General features: G+C 39.9%; 1 protein-coding gene across 2 annotated transcripts in view; it reads right to left on the bottom strand.

Moving 5' to 3' along the window:
- Positions 1-21,726, bottom strand: part of FGF12 (fibroblast growth factor 12) — a 529,784-nt gene that overhangs the window by 492,109 nt on the left and 15,949 nt on the right. Inside the window, exons 1-2 of one of the 2 annotated variants that reach the window (XM_053667217.1) lie at positions 15,056-15,147; positions 14,759-14,901 (exon numbers count right to left, since the gene is read on the bottom strand). In XM_053667217.1, coding sequence (XP_053523192.1) covers positions 14,759-14,771 — 13 coding nt within the window. In that variant the 5' untranslated portion in view covers positions 14,772-14,901; positions 15,056-15,147. Of the gene's footprint in view, positions 1-14,758; positions 14,902-15,055; positions 15,148-21,726 lie in introns of those variants that run through there. The other variant, XM_053667219.1, reaches the window with a different exon arrangement.

The raw sequence follows: 21,726 nt of genomic DNA, 5'->3' as shown, positions 1-21,726 counted from the left end.
CAGATAGTAACTAAAAAAGAAGAAAAAAAAACCAAGAACAGAAAATCATCAAGAAAAAAATTTTCAGGAAAATGTTCTAAATGTAAAGAAAATGAGCTCCCAATTTAAAGAAGCCTACTAAGAACCCAGCATAATAGACGACAAGAAAACCACAGCAATGCAAATCTTTATAATTTTTCAAATCTGGGGACAATATAGATTCTATGAGTTTTCAAAGAGAAAAAATTAGGCATGTTCAAAAAATAAGGATTCAGAACACAATCAGAACAGAACAACAAAACCAGGAGGGAGAAAACATTAGATTAGTGCCATCTAAATTCTGAAGGAAAATTATGTCAACATAGAGTTCTATACCTAGTCAATTATGGTTCACACATGAGGGGGAAATGAAGATATTTTCAGATATGCGAAGGCCCAGAAAATGATCTACTACATACCTTTTTCTACCTAAATAAGGGCATGATGTAGGAAGGAATACAGGGAATTCAGGAAAATCGGACATTCAGACAAAGGGCCCCACAGAGATTTGCCAGGGTGATGGAAAGGGGCAATCCCAGGATCAAGCCCACGCCCAGGCTGGAGAGGGAAGTCAGAAGGTTCTGACAGAGATTACGTCAAGAACATGAACTTGATTTTTTTTTTTAATCTGTGTATCTGAAAGTCTTGAGGTGAGGCTCACACCACTCACCGGCAGAGACTTGGAGTTAATAATGAAAAGTATGTAGAAAGCTGAGCAAACAAAACAACAAGATAACTACCAACCACAGAAAAAAAATAAAATCTTAAGAGGAAAGGAAAAATAATTATAGTTTAACTTGGCTTCATCATGAAAAGTACTTACCTAGTTAAAATCATGTAATGACTACATGCTGACAAAAAATAAAATAAAGCAAAAAACTGTAAGAGCCCTGGGGAGACAGTGGGGTGGAAAGGAAGCCCTGCTGTGGCGAGAAGGGGCAAACACCCCTTTCCATGGAGGGGCATGAAAAATGGAGCTAAGAAGGTGAGAGGCAGTAAGAAGAGAATATTGTTTAGAATATGGAGGTAAAAACAAAAAACAGGCGAAAGTGTTTATCTCTGGAAAGAAAAAACATCGAAAAAGAGGACAAGGAACTTCGATAATATACTTTCTATGTGACAAAAATAACATGTCAAAAAAGAAAAAGAAAAGGAGCAAACCACGTCAAATTTTATGCATGAGGAATTGTCTTTGTACCTGTCTTGCTCCAGAAACATTTCTGAGACCTGATTTGACGGTCAGTTGAGAACAAAAGAGGTTGTTCAGAGAAAAGGCAAAGCTGTCCTGGCCATCTGTCTAACTGCTCCTTATGGTTATTAGATGAAAATCATCTGCTGACCTTCATTTAAAAATCTTCTCCATAAATCTTTCACCAGCCAGGCCCAGACCGTCTCCGTTCAAGGTGGTGTTCTAGATGGTAACCATTGATTCGGGCTGTCCCATTGACAACGTCTTTCTGGAACAGTTTCAAGACTTTGATCCCAAAACAATGTCTTTGTAAGGTTACTATATTTTATAGTTCTATGTTCAGTTACCACTAAAGGCTCAGAATGGAAAGTATTATGCTTGGAATTCATTTAAACAATTAAGTAAACCCGAACCCCTCAGACTCAGCAAAAGCCTGTGGCTATGATTTTGTACCAAAGGTTATAAGGGCAGTTTTGAGATATTTAACTGACAGCTAGATTTCATTGGGTGCTTAATGTATGCCAGGCAGAGTGATAAGCATTTTAATCTATTATCTCCCTTAACCTTCAAAACAACTCTATGAATAGAGACAAGTGTTATCTCCATTATATAGAGGAGAAAATCTAGGATTAAGGAGATCAGTTACCTTGCCCAACATCCTCAGCTAGAAATACACAGACAAAAAAAATCAAAACCAGAATTTGGTTCAGAAACTGCTATTTTTAATTTTTCTATGTTCTCTAAAGAAAAAGAGCCAGGACATCAAAACATATCATTGAAAGAGCGATGGTAAAGTCGAAGGCAAATTTATTTCTTACATGGGTTTTCATTTACATAAATATAAAAGAGGAACCTTCACATAAAAGTTCAACAACTGTGTATATTAGTACTTGTATGGTTTTGCCTTTCATTATAATTCTGAGACTTGATAATAATTTACTGATCTTCAGGGAGCAATTTTTTAGACAAACACATTTCAAAAAGAGTCTTTGGACCTTTTCCCTAAAATGCCAATAAAGTTTTAATGTAAAAATTGGGGGCACTGAGAGCCAGAAGTGACCAGAAATGAAAGCATTGGTCCATTAAGGAAAGGGAGGTGTCAGCAGCAAGGCTGGCAGAAGTCATCAAATGAAACACGGGCCACACCCTCTGGCCATGGCAGTGAGCTACAGACATGCCTTGCTTCCTACAACAGACATTTTCTTAAAAACCTAGGAAATAATGGAAGATTTGCAAATACAATTGCATTCTAAAAATTCCGAAAAACTAATTTGTAAATGACAATTATGTTAGTTAACATTTTGTGAATCTAGTTTATCATCTGCACTGTATAATTTGTAACAGGCCTCCCCAATTTCCGCCCCCAATTTTTCTCTCATGATTTATTATCCACTGTATTCTGTCCTCCACTCTACCCGCTTCATGAGGGCAGGTTCTTTATCTTGTCACTGCTCTATTCAACACCAAGAACAGTGTGCAACAGAACAAATACAGATCAGATGAATGAATTAGCCAATCCTTTAATTTTATCCTAGTTGCTACATATTTATTAAGGACTCTTTACCTTTGCTTATACTATGCTATCAGCCTGGGATAATTTTCCAATGGTTCAGTCCCATCTTTTCTGCCAACCAGGCTCAAATGCCTACTCCTTTTTTCTGTATTCCCACAGATTATGTGTCTATAACTGGTGTAACAGTAGAGGATATAAACCTTGTCTCACCCACTGGCTCCTGGCCTATAACACCTATCTTCAGATATCCATGCAGAAGATATGACAGTAAATGTAAAATTTAATCTAAATTTTCACATGCACTGCCAGCTGTGAGCTTTTCCTAGGCTTTTATCTTTCAAAGCTAGTCTGTGAGGTCTGCATGAGGTCAGAAATTGTGTCACTTTTCATGTTGAGTCCCACTGACAAGCAATGTGCATGGTGCAGATAAATGGGTAAATGTATATATCCAAAGATGGATCTCTCCTTAATTGACTAACCAGTGTGGTTGTGGGCAATGCTAGGTGATTTGCTCGATATAATCTTGTTTAGACTCATGTAAATGGGGGGTTCCCTCACCTCATAACCATGATCCCTTATTCTGACATTCCTCAATAATCAGCAAAATATACAGGTATGTCTAAATGGAATACCCAAGTACAAGAGAACCTTGGACTAGATTGTCTGCACCAATGTTTCTCAAAATGTGATCCCTAGGCTAGCAGCATTAGAAGCCCTGGAAACTTGTTAGAAATGCAAATGCCTGGGCCCACCCCAAACCTGCTGAACTAGAAACTATGGCAGTGAGACCCAGAAAAATGTGTTCCAGTGAACCTATGAGTTATTATGACGCACACTTGCATCAGAAGACCCCTGACTGGGCACATTGGGCAGAAGGTTGCCCTCAGTATTCTGACATGAACCACGGGATATTTCCTAGACTCACCAATAATATTAACAACCCTAACACAAGAGTCATATTTTCTCTTCTGAAGAAACTAGATTTCATTTTAGGCCAGATAATGGGAATAAATTAGTAAAATTCTGATCAGCCAGATCAGCAGATGAATTAATTGATCTTACTACTCTAATTTTCATAATGTGACAAACCAGTATGTCTTAAAAACGATCATTTTAAGCAGTGTCCCATGGCATCCTGGTAGTTGCAACCAAGAGAAATGAGTGAACTGGAACCAGAAATGATGAAGGTGTAAATGAGTGAGAACAGCAAAGGTGAGCAGTCCATAGAAGGAAGATGAAGGATGAAACCAGTTCTGACCAATCACAGCTGTGTCAAAGAAGGGAGGAGGGGAAATGGTAGGGAAGGGATGTGGTAGTAGGGTACACAAGGGGGCAGCTTCCAGCATCAGGTAGGAATATTTCCATGTACCAGGAATTTCTCACATGGTGGTGTGAGGGAGAGAAATCACTGCACCTAGTTCTATGCAAAAGGGCTGCTGTGATAGTGGGGCATTTAAGGCAAGAACCCAGCCGTACAGAAGGAATAGAAATCGTAAACCTAAGGGTCAGATAATAAACACCAAAGCAGAAGCTGTTGTTAGTGAGTACTGATCTTATGTTTGGTTCTTCTTCTAGATTCTCTTTATTTGTCCCACTAAACTTGAAAGAGCCATTGTATAAATGAGAATGTGAAGACACAGACATATCTTACACAAGTCATAGGGATTAACAAGTTGCTAGTTGTGCATGTGATTTCAAGTTTTATAATCTTTCTAACACACAAATGAGCTTCCCAGATAGGCAGAACAGCGATTCAAGGGGAGCTGAGAAAAGGAAATGGCAATTCTGTGCTCACTTAAGACCCTGGGTTTGGAACTGACCTAAGGCACAGGAGAGTGGTGAGCTTTCTCAAACCCACCTGAGAGCAGGCAGGAGCTGCTAATGTCTCCCCAAGCCTGGCTTTCATTGGCCCAGGGTTTGGGGGACACTGAGCCTGCAGAAACCAGGTGTTCTGTAGGTTAATTAAGTGAAAAACAAATTTTAAGTATGTGTAAATATCTATATTAGTTTTCAGTAACTAATTGACTTACCAGACTTGAAAAGAGTATTTTAGCTGGTTGCTAGTGGTTAAGCTCACAGACTCTGAAGCCAGTCTGCCATTTACTGGCTGTGTGACTTGGGCAAGTTACTTAATGTCTCTATGCCTGGGTTTTCCACTCCCTGAAATGGGAATAACAATAGTACCTGTTTCATTGGTTTGTTATAAGGGTTAAATGAGTCAATATTATAAAGCACAGTGTTCAGTACATAGTAAAAGATACATAAGCATTATTTCAAAAGACTCAGTTATGTCCTTCAGTGCCCTTCCAGTGTTCCATATGAGGGGACCATGAAATGAAGCACGAGGAGATTTGCCTGGGTTCTCTTTAAGTAGATTGGCTTAAACATTTATGACTAAGTCTGATATCCAGTGTACTATGCTTTATTTTTTAAAAAGCTATAATAAACTATTGATAAAAGATTTGAAAATGGAAAAGAATTCGCTCACAATCCAATCACTGTTACCTAGATATTGCCATGTCTTCCATATTACCATCTATTCTTTGTCTGTGAACATACAAATTTTACATGATTGCAATCAATACGTACAATCACATCACCATTTCTATAATTATCATCATATCACAAGTATTTCCAATTGTAACTCATGCTCATAAAGATGTTAATAGTTGTTAAATAGTTTACCCCATCACTGAGTTTTATTTTTTGCACAATCCAGAAATTCACCTTATCAACCATAAAACTCATACTTTGGATAATTTTCATCTGGAAATCAAAGAGATATTTCCCCTATCGAAAATGATCAGTGGCCAATCAAATGTCAAAAGATGTGATTATTGGTTTTTAAATTGCTTAAAGACAGTGAGGGATTGAGTGCAATTACTTTGAATAATATGTTGCTAATGACTGAGAACCATAAAATATCCTTTCTATAATGTTGGTGAAACACTAGGCTCTTGGACTCTTAGCATCATTCCGTTCATCTTTTCCTTTTTTTAGGGGGTACATGCTGGTTAGGGTTGGGAAGGAAGAGAAAACTATATTCACCAAATCAACTTTACATATGACTAATGTATAAATAAACTAATCTTAATTTTAAAGAAGATATGTGTGAGGGTAAAAAAAAAGTTATGAAAACATAATGTACAATCTGCTGAGCAAAAATGCCACTGAGTTAGCCAAAGAAATAGGAGAGACCAAGGCGCCAACCACAAACCCTTATGAATGTATCCACCGCAGTTCCTACATCAACACCCCACAAATGCTGGTCCTTACAACTGCAGGGTTGAAAAGAATCTTGCCTCTAATCCCCCTTATTTCACAAGTTGAAGAACCAATGGCGGAGAAAGGAAGTGACCAGATTAATCTCACACATGCTCCAGGGCAACACTCAGGATTCAAATCCAACTTCCCGGGCTCCCAAGCCAGGGTCTTCTCCAAAGGCCCCTGTAGTCACACATTGGTTCAGATATGTGTGGGCCTCTACTGTGGTCACAGTCATGCAATCCATGCACAACCAAAGAGCAATGTACCCTCCCCCCGCCGTCATAGTGCTTTCTCACTTGGAACCAAATTAATTGTTTGACCCAACCCCATTGCTCAACCCCACTATAGACCCAACAACTTCAATCACAGAACTCATGGCATTAAAAAGCTAGCTCAAACCTACAGTGGGTGCTTAACAGTTAATGTGGTGATTATAACCACCCTGCTTTACTTTCTACAGACATCAAGTCTGAAGAGGAGCAAGGGAAGGAAAAATACAGTTTTTTTGTAATAAGAAAGTAGAAGTCAATAAGCAAACAGAGTTAAAAAACAGCTTGGGATACTAAGCTCCAGAGAGGAGAAGGAAGAGACTTTTCCCTGAGGCTCCACCACTGAATAGAGGGACTAGAACCTGAACCTGGGTTCTCTAGTGTGTCGTCCCTTATTAGTTTTATTTCACCAGAGCATGCACCATGTTTTCTATGCTTCTCTGAATCACCCCAGCATACACTTTCATAATCCCACCAGCATGCACACCCTAGTTTGAAAAGCTTGGCTTTAGAGAATCTAACACATAGTCTATACTCAATAAATGCTGCTTATTAAATAAAGCAATCAACTACCTGTTTTACAATTGCTTTGATTGCCTCCTTTGCCTTGGTATTATTGAGAGTTTTGCTATATTTGCATGCACCATCAGTTTGCTTTTCAGGGTTGATGCAAAGTCCCTAAATAAAATGTACCCACGTCATCTCATTTTCAATTATCTGTATGCTTGCAAATAAAGTGATTTTTACATGGCAACTTTTCTTCTGATACATATATTTTTTCCTGAAGTTACAGAAGAGAGAAAGAAGTAAACCAAATGCAAATTTAAATTGTGCTGGAAATGTTGGACATATTTTGAAGTTAAAGAGGAAGGGCCTTTGGAGAAAACTGCTCAAATAGTCTGATTTTAAACCATCCAGATTATAGCAATAAGAATGATCATGTGATAAATCTTGTGCAGTTCTCTCATTTGTAGACCTGGAAACCCAGTGAGTGAGACTCAGGGCTAAGACATCACAACATTTTTTTTGCAGTCAGACACGTATCTAGGTTTTCAGTTTCCCAAAGCTGAAAAGGCATTTTCTAACTTGCCTGGTGTTGAGGCTTGTTCACCCCATTTGAATGTTAGCTGTGTTGCAGGGTTTGAGAAAACCTGTTTCACATGGGTGACAAGCGTAGGGACAAATGGGACAGGGAGAGACAGATCCTTGGCAGGTTGGCACTGCCGCTGCTTCTTGCCTGCTGGTTAAGGGAATGTTTGATGTCTTTAGTCTTCTGAATGGCCTCTGAAAGCTTCTGAATTCTTTTTCCTGCAGTCTAGTCCCTTTGGGCTGCTTCACAGGCTTATGGCCAGTCCACAAAGAGAAGAGAAACAAAACCCTAACCACAGAATAACAGCTTCCCTTTACTTCTTTCACAGAGTTTAAAGCCCTGCTTTCGATTATCTGTCCTCTCTGAATCCTGGCAGTAGGTTTAGTTTCAGGTAAAATGCAAGACAGTTTGTGCTAAAGAAAGAAAGACAATGTCTGTGGAGAAACAACAGGTGTCCCTGGGCACTTCGCCAAGGCACCGTCCACGGCACCACGGCACCGAGGCCCCAAACTCCCACGGTCTGACTGGGTGGGAGTCCTACAGTCCCAGATACCAGGACACAGAGACGGTTCCAGAAGTAACTGAAAAGATGAGCAAACTAAAATTAGAACTATAGACATAGATCCTGGAAAAAATCCCACCATGCTCTGCATGCAAGGATGCTAATAAGGAGATGAGCATGAAGACCTTACGGAAACAATGTGTCATCTTAGCCTCAGACACTCCCTGTGTCTATTTTCTATCCCCAGCCTGTAGTACAGAAATTAGGTCTCTCTTCTCCATGTACACTGTTTTAACTCTAAAGAGCATGATAATCAAAGTCAAGGCCCAGGCAGCAAGAGTCCTGCTGTTCTTCTCATAAGGGACACAGGTACATGCCATAGCTTCACATTAGCCACCCTGTAGCTCACCTGATTCATGATTCAGAATGCACAACCTCAGCGCCTGAGGTGCTTCTTAAACACCCAAGTCCACAGTACCATGGGGTACCCCGCGATCCTGCTGTGCACCTCTGATTGAGAATCTCTGTTCGGCCAGATTTTATGGTCTGTGTTTAAACCCATCCGAGGTATAATACTTGACCTAATATCTCTCCATCCCCAACCAACGAGATGTTATATAACTGCCTCGAAACTAAGCCTGAGCACCATAGAAACAAATTCAGATGTTCTAGGACTTACTGTAAAATATATAAAATAAGCTCAAAAGAAATCCCCTTCGGTAAATTGAGTCTTTTGCGGAAGTCAGTGGAGAGGATTCGTTGAGTGTCTATGCAGTGTGCTTGCTGCTAAAACTGGGAAGATGGCAAAGGACCAGTTTCTCCCCACCAGGATCTCACTGTCCAGTGAAAGGACAAACACAGCTAATCATGATGAGATGCTGATTCTAAAGATCTCTAAATGCTTCACGGGGGCGAGTTTTGTTTCATACTCATGGTATGGGGCCCGAGATGGGCAAGATAACTCTTATTTTACAGAGAAGCAAATTTAAGATGAGTCGCCTAGGTTAACTTAGTCTTTGTGAGACTCCTTTTTGTTATCTATAAAATAAAATGTCTAATTGCAGAGTTTTAAGGGAAATGGCATATAGAGGCCCTTAGAAATATACGAAGTGCTCATGAGTATTATTTATGGCTCTTACTACATGAAACAATCAGAAAACCAAATATTACCAAATCCAATATACCATTAGTGGCCATTTAATTGGCACAAAAACTATAACTAGAAGGGTTAGTACTTCAGGAGCTTAAAGGTAGAAAAGAGCAGGGATAAGAGAATGACAGAAAATAACTAACCGGCCACCTCCAGACTCATTACTAATGCTAACAAGCCTTATAACAGCCACCTAACTCAGACAATAGATTACTGGCTAGGAATCTAGTCAACTGGAACAGCTTTTAGAGCAGATATTTAGCGTGAGTTCAAATGTTCTCCCACACAACAATCTTGTTTAAAAAACCCAAAGGGGGAACAAAAGAGAGGCATTATTGCTGTGGAACGTTAAGTGCCTCTGTGGTGGTCATTAATTACTGCATGATTTTATATTCTGGCCCGCTGGGCAACCTACTCCCACTCGGAAGGATACATGACACGTGGTGGTAGACGTACATAGGAGGCATAGGACATTAGAAATCCACAGCTCTTGAACTTGCTCCTGTGCCCCAAAATGCAAGCTCCTAGAAGGCAAGCCAGTGTACTATTTCTACTTCTATCCCTGCATTTAGCAATGTGCCTGGAACAACGTGGCAACTCAGTAAATACACTGAATTGAATAAGATGAACTACCTGTAACATTTAAGAATCTTGAGATTCAGAGAGTAAGGATGATTTGTCTAAATGGCATAACACCGTTAAAGCTGGGGTAAGAACAGGGGTCTCCTACGGCCAATGCCCATTCTATTACACTGTGTTTTTTACTGCGTATTTTACTTACGCCACCATGATCAACTCTGCGTTTTACTTGTTGTTTTTAACCACAAGATAGCTTCTCTTAAAATCACTTCCCAGTTCCTTAAATGAGTTTCTACATAGACATGTTCTTTCTCTTCTGTAGGGTAAACTATCCAGGTTTCAGAGAAGTGACTTTTCTATACATTGAATGTATTAATTCACGGCCCTGGCTGGACTCCAGCAGATGGTGTGAAACCCAGAACAGAGTTGAATCTTCATTGGGAACACATATGCAGTTCTCTATAGAGAAAGCTGGTCACGTTACTGATGTCTATGCTCTGGAATCAAATCGATGTTTCTGTAGCTCTCCTGCCAGCCAAACTTATTTTCCCTCTCCGAATTTACAGTCTCCTGCTACACAAACATGGCATGGTAAACTAATGAAAGCTATTCAGTCTGAGCCCCTAGAGTACCCATGTACAAAGGTACATAAAGATGTTTTATCTGAGGCAGGCACATGGGTAGCTGCAGGAATGTTATTCACATAATACAGTCAATCTATTAGTGGAGATATGAGAGTCAAATCTTTAAGATCAGAGATTGCATCTTGGTTTTCTGTTATACTCTCTGAACTAAGCACACTGGGACTATAGCAGGTGCTCAATAAGCATTTGTTTAAATAAAGAGCACAAAAACCACAATGCTGATTGTAAGAAATGGTGTATATAAGGGACAAACAAGTACCAATAAAATATGAATTAGATGTCGGTGGGGTGGTCAGGGGAGACCTCATGGAGTGAGAGCCACATCAAACGAATCTCAGGAGAGCTGAACAGAGGCAAGGGGCACAGGGCAAAGCTATATGCACTTGGTTAGGATGCACCTTGATTAGGAAGTCCCCCATCACACCACCAAGGGCACATGTCAGAACCCTGTCAGGAGCTCAACATGGACCTGGAAAATAAGTGTTCAGAGAAAATCAGGGGTTTAAAGTGAACGGCCTAAAGAAGAGCAGAGAGGCTACTTGAAACTGGCTTTGAACACTACATAATTTTATTAACCAATGTCACCCCAAGAAATTCAATTTAAAATTTTGTAATAAGTAAAATTGTTTTCTAATCTAACTATGGGGCAGGCTATTTTTTTCTATCATTTTCATTCTGCTCAAAAGCAACAAGAAGATCTATACCATGAATAAATATCCAGGAGCTTCCCTATTGATTAGTGAGATTCTATTAAATCTCTACTGAGGCACCTGAAGTGATGTCATTCTCAGATATAATCAGTTCCCCAAGATCTAGACCAGGGCTTCTTAAACTGTAACATGTATAGAAATGACCAGCATATCCCGATGAACTGCAGTTTTGATTCAGTAACTGTAGGGTGGGGCCTGAGACTCTGCATTTCTAACAAGTTCCAAGTCATGTTAACACTCCCTCAATGCTGCTGCCAGTGCGGTCTCTGGAGCAGACCTTGAGCCGCAAGGGCCTAGACCGGTGGATAACTCAGGCTGTCCATTAGCGTCAGCTGCGGAGCTGTTCTCAAAACACAGATGCCCAGGTTCCACTCCAGAACCAATTAAACTAGAATGTCTAGAAATGTGTCCTAAGCATCTTTATACTTCAAAAGCTCTACAGTGTTCCTAATATGCCAGCCTCATGATGAGAACACAGCTGGACCAAAAAAACCCAAAACTGTAATAAGTAGTCAGGAGAGGAAAAAAAGAAGAGAAAGAGAGAAATGATTGATAGGGGCTGATAGATAGATAGATGATAGATAGATAGATAGATAGATAGATAGATAGATAGATAGATAGATAGATAGAGATAAATCTTTTTCCTCACTCTAAATCAATGCTTCTCAAACTTTAATGTACAAATTACTTGGGAATTTTCCTCAATTAAGATTCTGATTCAGTAGTCCTGGAGTACAAGAACAAGATTCTGCCATTGAAAAAGCTAGCTTTCAAACAACATTTTAATTATTAAGAGCCTAAATCAGTGGTTCCCAAACATTGCTGCATCTGGGATATTTTAAAACTACCTATACCACCCCCACTGGCGTGGCTCAGTGGATTGAATGCTGGCCTGCAAACCAAAGGGTCACCGGTTCGATTCCCAGTCAGGGCACATGCCTGGGTTGCAGGCCAGGCCCACAGTGGGGGACACAAGAGGCAACCACACATCGATGTTTCTCTCCCTCTCTTTCTTCCTCCCTCCCCTTCTCTCTAAAGATAGGCAAATGAAAATCTTTTAAAACTACCTACATCTCTTCCACCCCAACATTCTGAGGTAATTTGTATGGGGTATAACCTAGGAGTGAGGATAGTCAAAACGCACGCCGGATGATTCCAGGGGGCAACAAAGTTTGCGTATCGCTGCAAGGCCCAAATTCTGCCAAAGCTGTTTGGACTGTGCACCAACTACCCCAAATCTCTGAAGCAATATTAATTACCCCGGTCCATAAAGATCACTGAAATTAGATGCTGACTCGATTGCTAGGTTAATTGATTTCTTTTCCTCTCTTCTTTACCCTGGATGACAGGAAGGGAGGCAGAGCAATAAGTAAGGACGCAAAAGAAAATTGATCTTATTTGTGAATAACTGAGGATCAACTTGCTGGAGACTCTGGACAAATGCCCTGAGAAAGGCTTTCAAATGCTGGAGGTAACATGAAGGTTGTCAAATACCGGTGACAGGATTCGAGACTTATTAGGCCACTAGATTTTGGGGGGGATGAAAAATTCTTGAACCCTTAACTGGCTTATGCCATCATACTCTAAGTCTATCTTAAAAGCGTTTCCAGGATAAAAAAATAATTATATGTACTTACATTTGGGAATGTCTTCCTAGAAATAGATTTGAATCTGCTGGAGAGAGAACTTTGTACACAGCAGTATAAAGTCTGAAAAACGTGCCAGTTTGAATAAGATACAGATACACCCTCTTAATATACTTTTTTTCTTCTATAATACAAATTTTAAGTTAGCTACAATGTTTAGTTGCCATTGGCACCAACTTAGGAAATAAGTTCAAAATGTCAAAAATCAGCCTTCTTTCTGGGATCACTACCTGGCTAATTCAGCTTTGTAAAAGAAGACTGAGTACTAACTTGCATCAAGACTTTCATCAAGTCTTATACATCATACTATTAAGGTAATTCTGCAAAATTACCACAATACTGGCTTGGGGCAAAATTCTTCATGGTCTTTTAATCAGTGCTGCAGTTCATACCCATATCACTGGTACCTGGACAGGCAAAGAAGTTCTGGCCTGATTCTCCTCTGATACATTTCCCAGAATCTTCCTCCCTTCAAAACTCCCAAGACTGGGAGAATATCTAGAACTCTACTGCTGTCAAACTGGGTAGAGTGACCACCTGGGACTTGGAGTGACATGTAACATATTTTCTGGGCAAGGAAGGGAAATAAAAATTTATTACTAAGAGATACATCCCCTTTATGATGGATCAGAAATTAGTACATAAATTGGAGGCCAAAATGTTACCAAGAATCCTTGCCTAAAAAAAGTTAATAACCAAATAGCAGATGTCATCTAAGCACACAAAAAACTGTTTTATAGTAGAACAATGCTCTATCATTAATTTTATGTTCTACAAATACTTAACTGGAAGACCTCTATGAGTTAAGAAGCTTCTCATTTTTAAATGGATTCTACAATAGAATTAATAAATATATGCCTCATTATATTTATAGACAAAGATTTTCTCATGTACATTGTTGTTAGTTGTGGAAATGCCCATCAGTGAATCATAAGAATAATTCGCCTAAACTGAAAATTGCCATTTACTCTGAATCCATGTCAATTCAGTTCTTTTTATACTGTCTGTAGATGCCTACTTAGCTTCAAATAGTTAACTCGACTAATTAAATACTTAAAACACTTAAAATACTCAGATTATATACTGGCTACCATTCAATATGCCAGCTTTATTAATCAGCCCAGAAGTAGGTAACCCACCACCATTCCCTGATCCAGAGCACATTAGCACAATGACTGACATTCCTGGTTTAAAAATAAAACCTTGTTTCAAATATAGCTTCTCAAGTGCTGGGTAATGAATATAGTTTCATAAAAGTTGACATCATTTCTTCTTATTTTACCAGAATTAAGTACGTCCAATATTCCTACTGGGCATCTGACTACATCGCTCAAGGCTCTTGCAACCAGGTGGGCGTTTTAAGGAGGCGGCAGGGGAGGAAGAGGAGACCTGCATCTATGGAGTTAAACTCAAAGGATATCCAACCTTAAAATTTCAATAACCATTTTGTTTATGTGTATTAAATATGCCATCAGAAGTTGGATTTCACAGTTCATTTCCCAGTTGGTATGTGTACATCATACAGAATTGCTTAGGAGGAGAATATTAATATATACATGTCCACAACTAGTAAATGCATCATGTTCGGGAGTGAAGCAGTACTCCTGATACGCTGTTCGCCTTGGAGGTCAGTTCTAACGCACACCATTTCAAATAGACCCAATTTCTCTGCTGGTATATATTGAAAATGCAGTAGGATGTGGTCATACACACCCAGAAATACCATCTTTGTGGGGTGGGGGTGGAGGTATCCAAACATTTTTTATAGCAATGCATTACTGGATATCAGATACAAACATGACTGTCAGCAATCCTAAAGCAAATGAGTTCTATTTATTTGAACCCATCCATTCCACGGAAGAGAAATTGTTTTATCAACACATCTCTCCTCCCCCACCATCTATGGATGCTCCCCCACCCAAGAAAGAAAAAATAAATACAAACAACTCATCACACTTCACTAAGCAACTGATGGAGTATTAAACAGTGTCTTCAAGCTGAGGGAGTTAAAAAATAAGTGGCCCTCCTGCCAGGATTCCCTGATGCTGCAACGGACATAGCATCTCCTCCTATCGACCTAATACGATGCTCGCTCCCCAAGCACTGCAGTCCCCTCGCTGAGGACTGCCCTGGCCACACGCGCATGCAGCGGGAAGTCCCCCGATGGGGACAGCTACATACCTTTGCTCTCCATTTCGGTCCCTTTCGAGTGCTGGGAAGTTCAGTGGAAGTTGGACGGAAGATGTGGGCCCGCTTCAGATTCCCAAATCTGGGAAGCCAATGTGATGATTTCGCCCGTACTTCCTTCCTTCCCCTCAGGCTTCCTGAAAGATGGGATTTCTTAAACCTTGAAGCTGCAATCAGCCACCAAAGGACAGTTAGCAGCAGCAGCAGATTGCCTCAATGGGGGATATATTGCGAAGCACATCTGGCATTGAAATGCATGCACGGTGCCCGCTCATATTTTTTTTTTTTTACCTGGGTTTGGGAGCGGCAAGCAGGAGCTGTCCTCGGATCTTGGTGCTGCAGGTGTAGTGACAGATCATCCCACTTTGCTCTCTGGATGTACGATTTGCATGGGCGCTGGCACGCATGCGCAGGACGTCCCCCTCCCCTTTTCACCGCCTCCTGCTCCCCGCCCCCTTCGTTTCTCTACCCAACACGGTCCCCTGTTATCCTAGCAAGGAGCTGTAGCTTTTGGTCACAGGGAAGCGCTGCTAAAAATAAACGCCGGACTGGATTTTCTCTTGCGAACTAGAAAATGGATTGGATTGGGATTGTGCTTTAGTCTCATACAATTTTCCACGACGGAATACAGAAGCCTTAAAGGAAGCTATGGTTCCGGAGCTGGGTAGAGCTTTAATCCGAAGGCAGAAGAAGTGAGGGAAGGAAGAGAAGGAGATTTACAAGTCCTATTTAAGGGTCATAATTTGGGTTTCTCTCCTCACTACTGCGGTAACTTTCCAGGTGTACGATTCCCCCTCGAGGACCCACTTCCCCAACTGGCTTTGCATGTCTTTTTGTATTCCCGTATTTGTTTCTTTTTCCGGGCATGGGATAGCAGTAGTTCTGGAGCTATCCAAGGTCAATATTCTTCCCCTTTTTGCTGCTCAAACTTGAATTTTCTTGCCTTCCTGAGATTCCCATTGCCTCTACCACAAAACTTCAATGACTAGGCTCCAAGGCTTGGAAAGTTCTCCAAACAACATCACTGAGGACATTTTGGGGTCCTCTTTTTAGCTTTTTTCCAACATTCTGCCAAGAAGTAAAGTCTCCAAAAGTGGGGAGACACCTTATTGATATCAAGTACTTTAAAACTGTATACATGAGCATTTTATAAGATGTAGAGGAAGAGTGTTTTCTTGTGTATAAGGCTCTAGGGAAAGACATAAAACCAAAAATTCCTTGAAATACCACTTTAATAAGAGAATATTTTAAAGCCCATAGTGCACTTAGTTTATCTGCAAAATGTTTAATGGCCAATGTGTGTTTATCATCTTTTATTCTTTCAGTAATCAAAATTCTCCTCAGGAAATATTCTCTCCTTGAGAATAATAGTTTTATTCTCGGGCATAAAAACAAATCTAAAAAACTCTGTTATCTGGAATGGCCAAAGAAAGAGAAGTGCAGATGAATTGGATTAATCACACACTGCAGGTTACACAAAGACCCCTCCACAGTAGAGTTCTAATCTCAATTTTCAAAACATTTAAGTACAATAAATGTACTTAAGCAAGAAATGTACTCCCAACAAGAAACCTGAGGCCAACTACAATTGACTATTCTGGTGATTCAGAAGGCACGTTGGAATTTTGTAATGCCTGAAGACCTTGACTACAAATATTAATCATGACAATACAGCCAGATTGGGACACTTACTAGTGGGGCCCTCCTGTTGATGAACTGCTGTGGCTCAGCAGAGCCTACCTCCTGGCAGCACTGAGAATCAGAACACTGGAGTGGGGGGGCAGATTACAGAGGCCAAAAGCTAGGGGCTGCTAACTTTGGGGCTCTCCAATTGCATGCCCAAGAAAATCATGGGAAAACCTTGGTATTTCTTTAAATTTGGATAGGTTTAGGAAGTAGGCTAAGGGTGAGAGTAGAGTTGTTCCTTAAGAACCACCATCTATTATTTCCTTAAACTTACTTCTGATGAAGTTTTTCTGATACTTTTATTCTCACTCTTACAATCTTGTAAAATATTATAATCAATATCCATCTATATGAAGACAGGTAGGTGAAGAGACAGATGGTCAGAGAAATAACAAAGAGGTGAATGGTTAGAAATAGAAGTATACACAAAAACACACATGAGAGAAATTCATCAACCAAGAGATGAGGAGAAACAATCAAATTCAATTTCAACCAAACTGAAACAACCAGTTTCTTGGTTGAAATTCATCAGCCAAGAGGGGAGAACAGAGAAAAGGGGACTGGGCAGGTGCCACGACCAGACCCAGAAAGGAGCAATGGACAAAAACCATCAGAGCAGAATGTGTATAGATCTCTTAGGGACAGTATTTTCAGTGGCTTTATGTGTTCTCTTTTCTTATCTTATTTTTCAATAATGTGCCAATATAGTTTGTTTAAAAATAAGTATAATAAAGCAACTTCTAAGTCTGACTACTCACAAAAAAAAAAAAAACAAAGTCCATTTCATTGGGATAAATAACTTCTACTCCTAACACTATACGCTATTATATCCTCTTTCCTCCACAAAAGTTTTAGAAAAGGAGATACTTTTAGAGTCCATCTACATACATCCTTAATATTTACTCTTTTACAGATGAAGAGGCAGGGGAGGGTACAGACTTGAAAGGGGTCACACAGGGAGAAGATCCCGGCTCAGAAACTGAGGGTCCTGCCTCACAGGCAGAGCAATGCATCGATTCCAGGATGATTTCTTATGTAACCACCTCCCCGTTATCTACAAGATAAGTGAACAAGAACAGGGAGAGCCTCCTAGTTCATGAATTTTCATGACTTTTATTCATAATTTTAAAAACCCAGATGCTTTATTAAACAGAAAATAAATCAAATGTAACACAAAATCTGTAGCCTGACATTCAAGATCTTTCATTATCTAGTTCCAGACTACCTCTCAGGTCTTCTCCAAGCTTAACTCCTAGAAAATACTTGTCACCATCCTCAGTAAGCCTCAAGATTTTCCTCTTCCATACTTTACTTACATAGTCACCCTTGGAATGTCTTCACCTCTAACAAAAATGTCTATATATCCAAATTTTGTACTTTCCTCAAGATTCAACTACAATTACATCTCAGTCCTACAATCTTCCCTAATCCTTTCAGTCTGAAGATGTTCTCTATTAAAAATAACAATATCACTGTATCTTTACCTCTCTTATACCACCTATTACTTTTTATCTTATATTATAATTATTTATGTGCATATCTCATTCCTGTTCCCCATCCTTACTAAAAATGTGTTCCTGGATCACCTTCATAGTGAATAGAGTGTCTTGAATACAGAAAACAATAACAAGTATTTGATGAATTACTAATATCTAATATACATGTTTTTGTGTCTATGACATTGGCTTTAGGTACCATGGTGACAAATAATGATGATAATAACATTGAGCTAACAGCTTACTATGTGCCAGATGTGCCAGGCACTATTACCAGAATTACAAATGTTTTCATTAATCTGATTTTTGTAAAATTCTATGTGGTTAGTACTGTTACCTGCATTTTAAAGAGGAGCAACCAGAGGCACAGACAGGTTAAAGCATAAGTAAAATGTGACCTCTGCCCTACAAAGGCATAAAGCTTTATTAAAGGTGATAGGCACATAAATAATTTTAAAACATATAGTAAGGTGTAAAACAGAGACAATCACAGTTGGAGTGGGAGCGCAGAAGATGCCGGGCAGCGAGCCAGCCTATAGGTAGGTTTTAAAAACTAGAGGCTGGAAGCCTCTTCTTCTCCCTTTGCTAAAAAAAGATAGGGGTCTGCCCCACCACCACCTCTACCACCAAAGTGGGAGGGGATTTAAGGGCAGAATTGCTTTATAAAGGTGTCAGTAAGAGCCCTGACATGGTGGCTAGGTTGGTTGGAGCATCGTGCCGTGCACCAGAGGGTTGCAGTTTCTACTCCCAGTCAGGGCACACACCCGGGCTTTGGGTGTGGTCCTGGGTGGCGGTACATACTGAAGGCAACTGATTGGCATTTCTCTCTCGCATCGACATTTCTCTTTCTCTTCTCTCTTTCTCCCTCTCTCCTTTTCTCTCATTCTAGGATCAATAATCATGTCCTTGGGTAAGGATTAAGGGAAAAACAAAAAGTGTCAATAAGAAATCATTTGACCTAATTATGACAATTTTGCTTGATGATGACCTTGAAAAAAAGGAAATAGACTAGTAGCCTGGTAATTTGTTATTTCAGAATGCCAAAATTAGGTGGAACTAAGTCCCTTGTATTTGGTGTATGCCCTTCCAGGTCAGAAACTATCCTAGTTTGGATGACATATCGCACGGCCCTATTATATACACCACACAGTTGAATCAGAGTAGCACCACCAGCACTGGCCCTCCAGCCTAACTGTGGGTAACCCATGTAATTGATGGTCTGTGTGTGCATGTTCAGAGTCTCTAGCTCTGGTTCCTACCAGAATGTACAGGAACAATAAAAAGGAGTGGGAGTAATTCACAGCAATGTACTACATTATAATTAACAATTTAAAGAGACTCCATAATATATCAAATCAATTTCAAGCCCACAGAGATTTTTTTCATATATTCCCTCTGTTCTTCCAGAAGAGCTGACTATAAATTGAGAGGAATTTGTAAGCTTTTCTTCATGTCCAATTATTTTCTTACTATCCATCTTTTATAATTGCATAACCTATATAAGGAAAATAACAGTTGACCATTTAGAACTGTTTTTGATGATGACAGTGAGATCAACTCACCACCACAAATGAGTGTTCACTGTAAGACAGAACAGGTGATCAGCTCACAGTCTCTACTGAGGGTGTCAGTCCCAAGTTGTCACAGCATGTAAGCTCCACGAGGACAAAGATTGTGTCCATTTGTTCACTGTTGTAACTCTGGCATCTAGAATGGTGTGTGGAACTTAGAAGGTTTTATGTAACACCTGATGGATAAGCAAGTTTAATGAAATGAAGTTTTTTCCATGGCCACAAAGCCAGTTCACTTGGCATCAGTCAGCAATCCTGATGACATAAACAAGGGTATAAATGACCTGCAAGAGGCAGCGAGATTATCAAGAGGGAGTTAACAAATATGTTCATTATTTACTCTTGGGAAAAAAAAACCAAATTATCAGGCCATGGTTCAAGCATCTCTTAGGCAGACTAATAGGTGGACCATGCCTTCACAAAGAGTGTAGGAGGTTGGAAGAAATTAGTTATAGAGGAAGAAAGAACAAAGTAGATGACAAAAATTTCAGAGGAAAAAAATGATGAGTCAGTGTGGCAAAGCCCTGTGAGAGTGACAATGCAGGGGTGTCCAACCTTTTTGTGTCTCTGAGCCACACTGGAAGAAGAAGTGTTGTCATTGGCCATATGTTAAATACACTGCAACACATAATCACAAAAAATCTTGTGTGTTGGGCCCTGGCTGGTGTAGCTCAGTGGATTGAGCACGGGCCTGCAAACCAGAGTATCGCAGTTCAATTCCCAGTCAGTGCACATGCCTGGATTGCAGGCCAGTCCCAGCAGGGGACGCATGAGAAGCAACCATACATTGATATTTCTCTCCCTCTCTCTGTCCCTTCCCCTCTAAAGATAAATAAATAAAGTCTTTAAAAATTTAACATAGTTTTAAAAAATATCTTATGTGTTAAATAAATTTACAGTGTTGTGTTGGGTTGCATTCATAGCCACCCCGGGCTTCATGCAGCCTGTGGGCTACAGGTTGGACACCCCTGCTGGAGATTAGGTCCTGTCTCTCAGAAAGCAACTTATCTTGATTATATACTATGTGTGAGGTTTTTATTCCTTGAATGATGGTGAAATAACAGTCTTTCTTTCTTCCTAAAAAGAAAATGGCAAGTGATAAAGTTTCAATAGAATTGGTTCAAGTTGCAGGTACACAGTGTAGGTAGGGAACAATCTATAAAAGATAGAAAATGGCAGAAGAGGATACAGGTCATCGGAGTGCATTTTGCCAAGAACCACCTGTCTACATCATTTAACAGTAGTTTCTCTGGAGGCTATTAAGAGTCTAAAGACACCTGCAGTGGTGAGGCACAGTAATGGTGCAGAGGTAAGGCACCTAGAGGCAACTGACAAGCATTTTTGACATTTCTGGTTAAGGACTTTGTCCACTTGACAATATTAGAGATTTATACATAAACTATCAACTGACAATTTCATAGGCCATCTGCTACACTGGCGTGATGCCTACTTAAAATGGGGTGTGCCAACCTCAGTAATGTTTAGGTCCCAAGTAAACACAGGTTGAAGTAGTCAGTCCAAACAGAATACTAGGGAAAAAGCACTTTTCAACTGATTGCCCCTTTATGCTCTGGGGATAAGAATGGCAAAATGGCATGCAAAAGTAACTTCTTGAATTTGGTTGGGATCATTATGAATACCAACCAAATCCTTGAGTTCCATTATAAGAGTAGACCAAAGGTACATCAACTTTTAGTCAAAAGATGCACCATTACAATGCTGCCTCAAAGGAATGTAGACATTCACAACAAAGACATTTGTTCACCCTCTAGTCTCCGTGCCCCAAATTTCAAATACATGGGTGCTTGATATTTTTTCTGATAAAAGTAGCACATACATAAGTAGCTCTACAAAGTCGACATTGATTCATTTAATAAATATTTATTGAGAATCTGCCATATGCCTGACACCAGTCTAGGTGTTGGGGTATACCAGTAGTCTGTGGACTCACAGTGCTTACACTGCAGTTTCACAACTAGAGGAAACTTCATAAATCTTCTAGTTTAAACATTATACAAAAGTGAAAATTAGTTGGGGCTTACAGTGGGGAAAAGACAACTTTGCCCAAGTCAAGTGGCAAGATACAAACAAGATTAGGAGCCAAGCCTCCTAGTGGCCATTTCTTCACAGCTTTCTCCATAATGGTGTGCACACTGTGCATTCTTCGTAGGGAGGATTTGTCCTATTTGCATTACACTGCAAACTGTGA

Source organism: Artibeus jamaicensis, unplaced genomic scaffold, assembly GCF_021234435.1.
Source record: "Artibeus jamaicensis isolate MK-2021 breed Jamaican fruit bat unplaced genomic scaffold, CSHL_Jam_final contig_466, whole genome shotgun sequence".
Classification (NCBI taxonomy): domain Eukaryota; kingdom Metazoa; phylum Chordata; class Mammalia; order Chiroptera; family Phyllostomidae; genus Artibeus; species Artibeus jamaicensis.
Note: the sequence above shows the minus strand (reverse complement) of the source record. Positions and strands in the feature narration are given on the sequence as shown.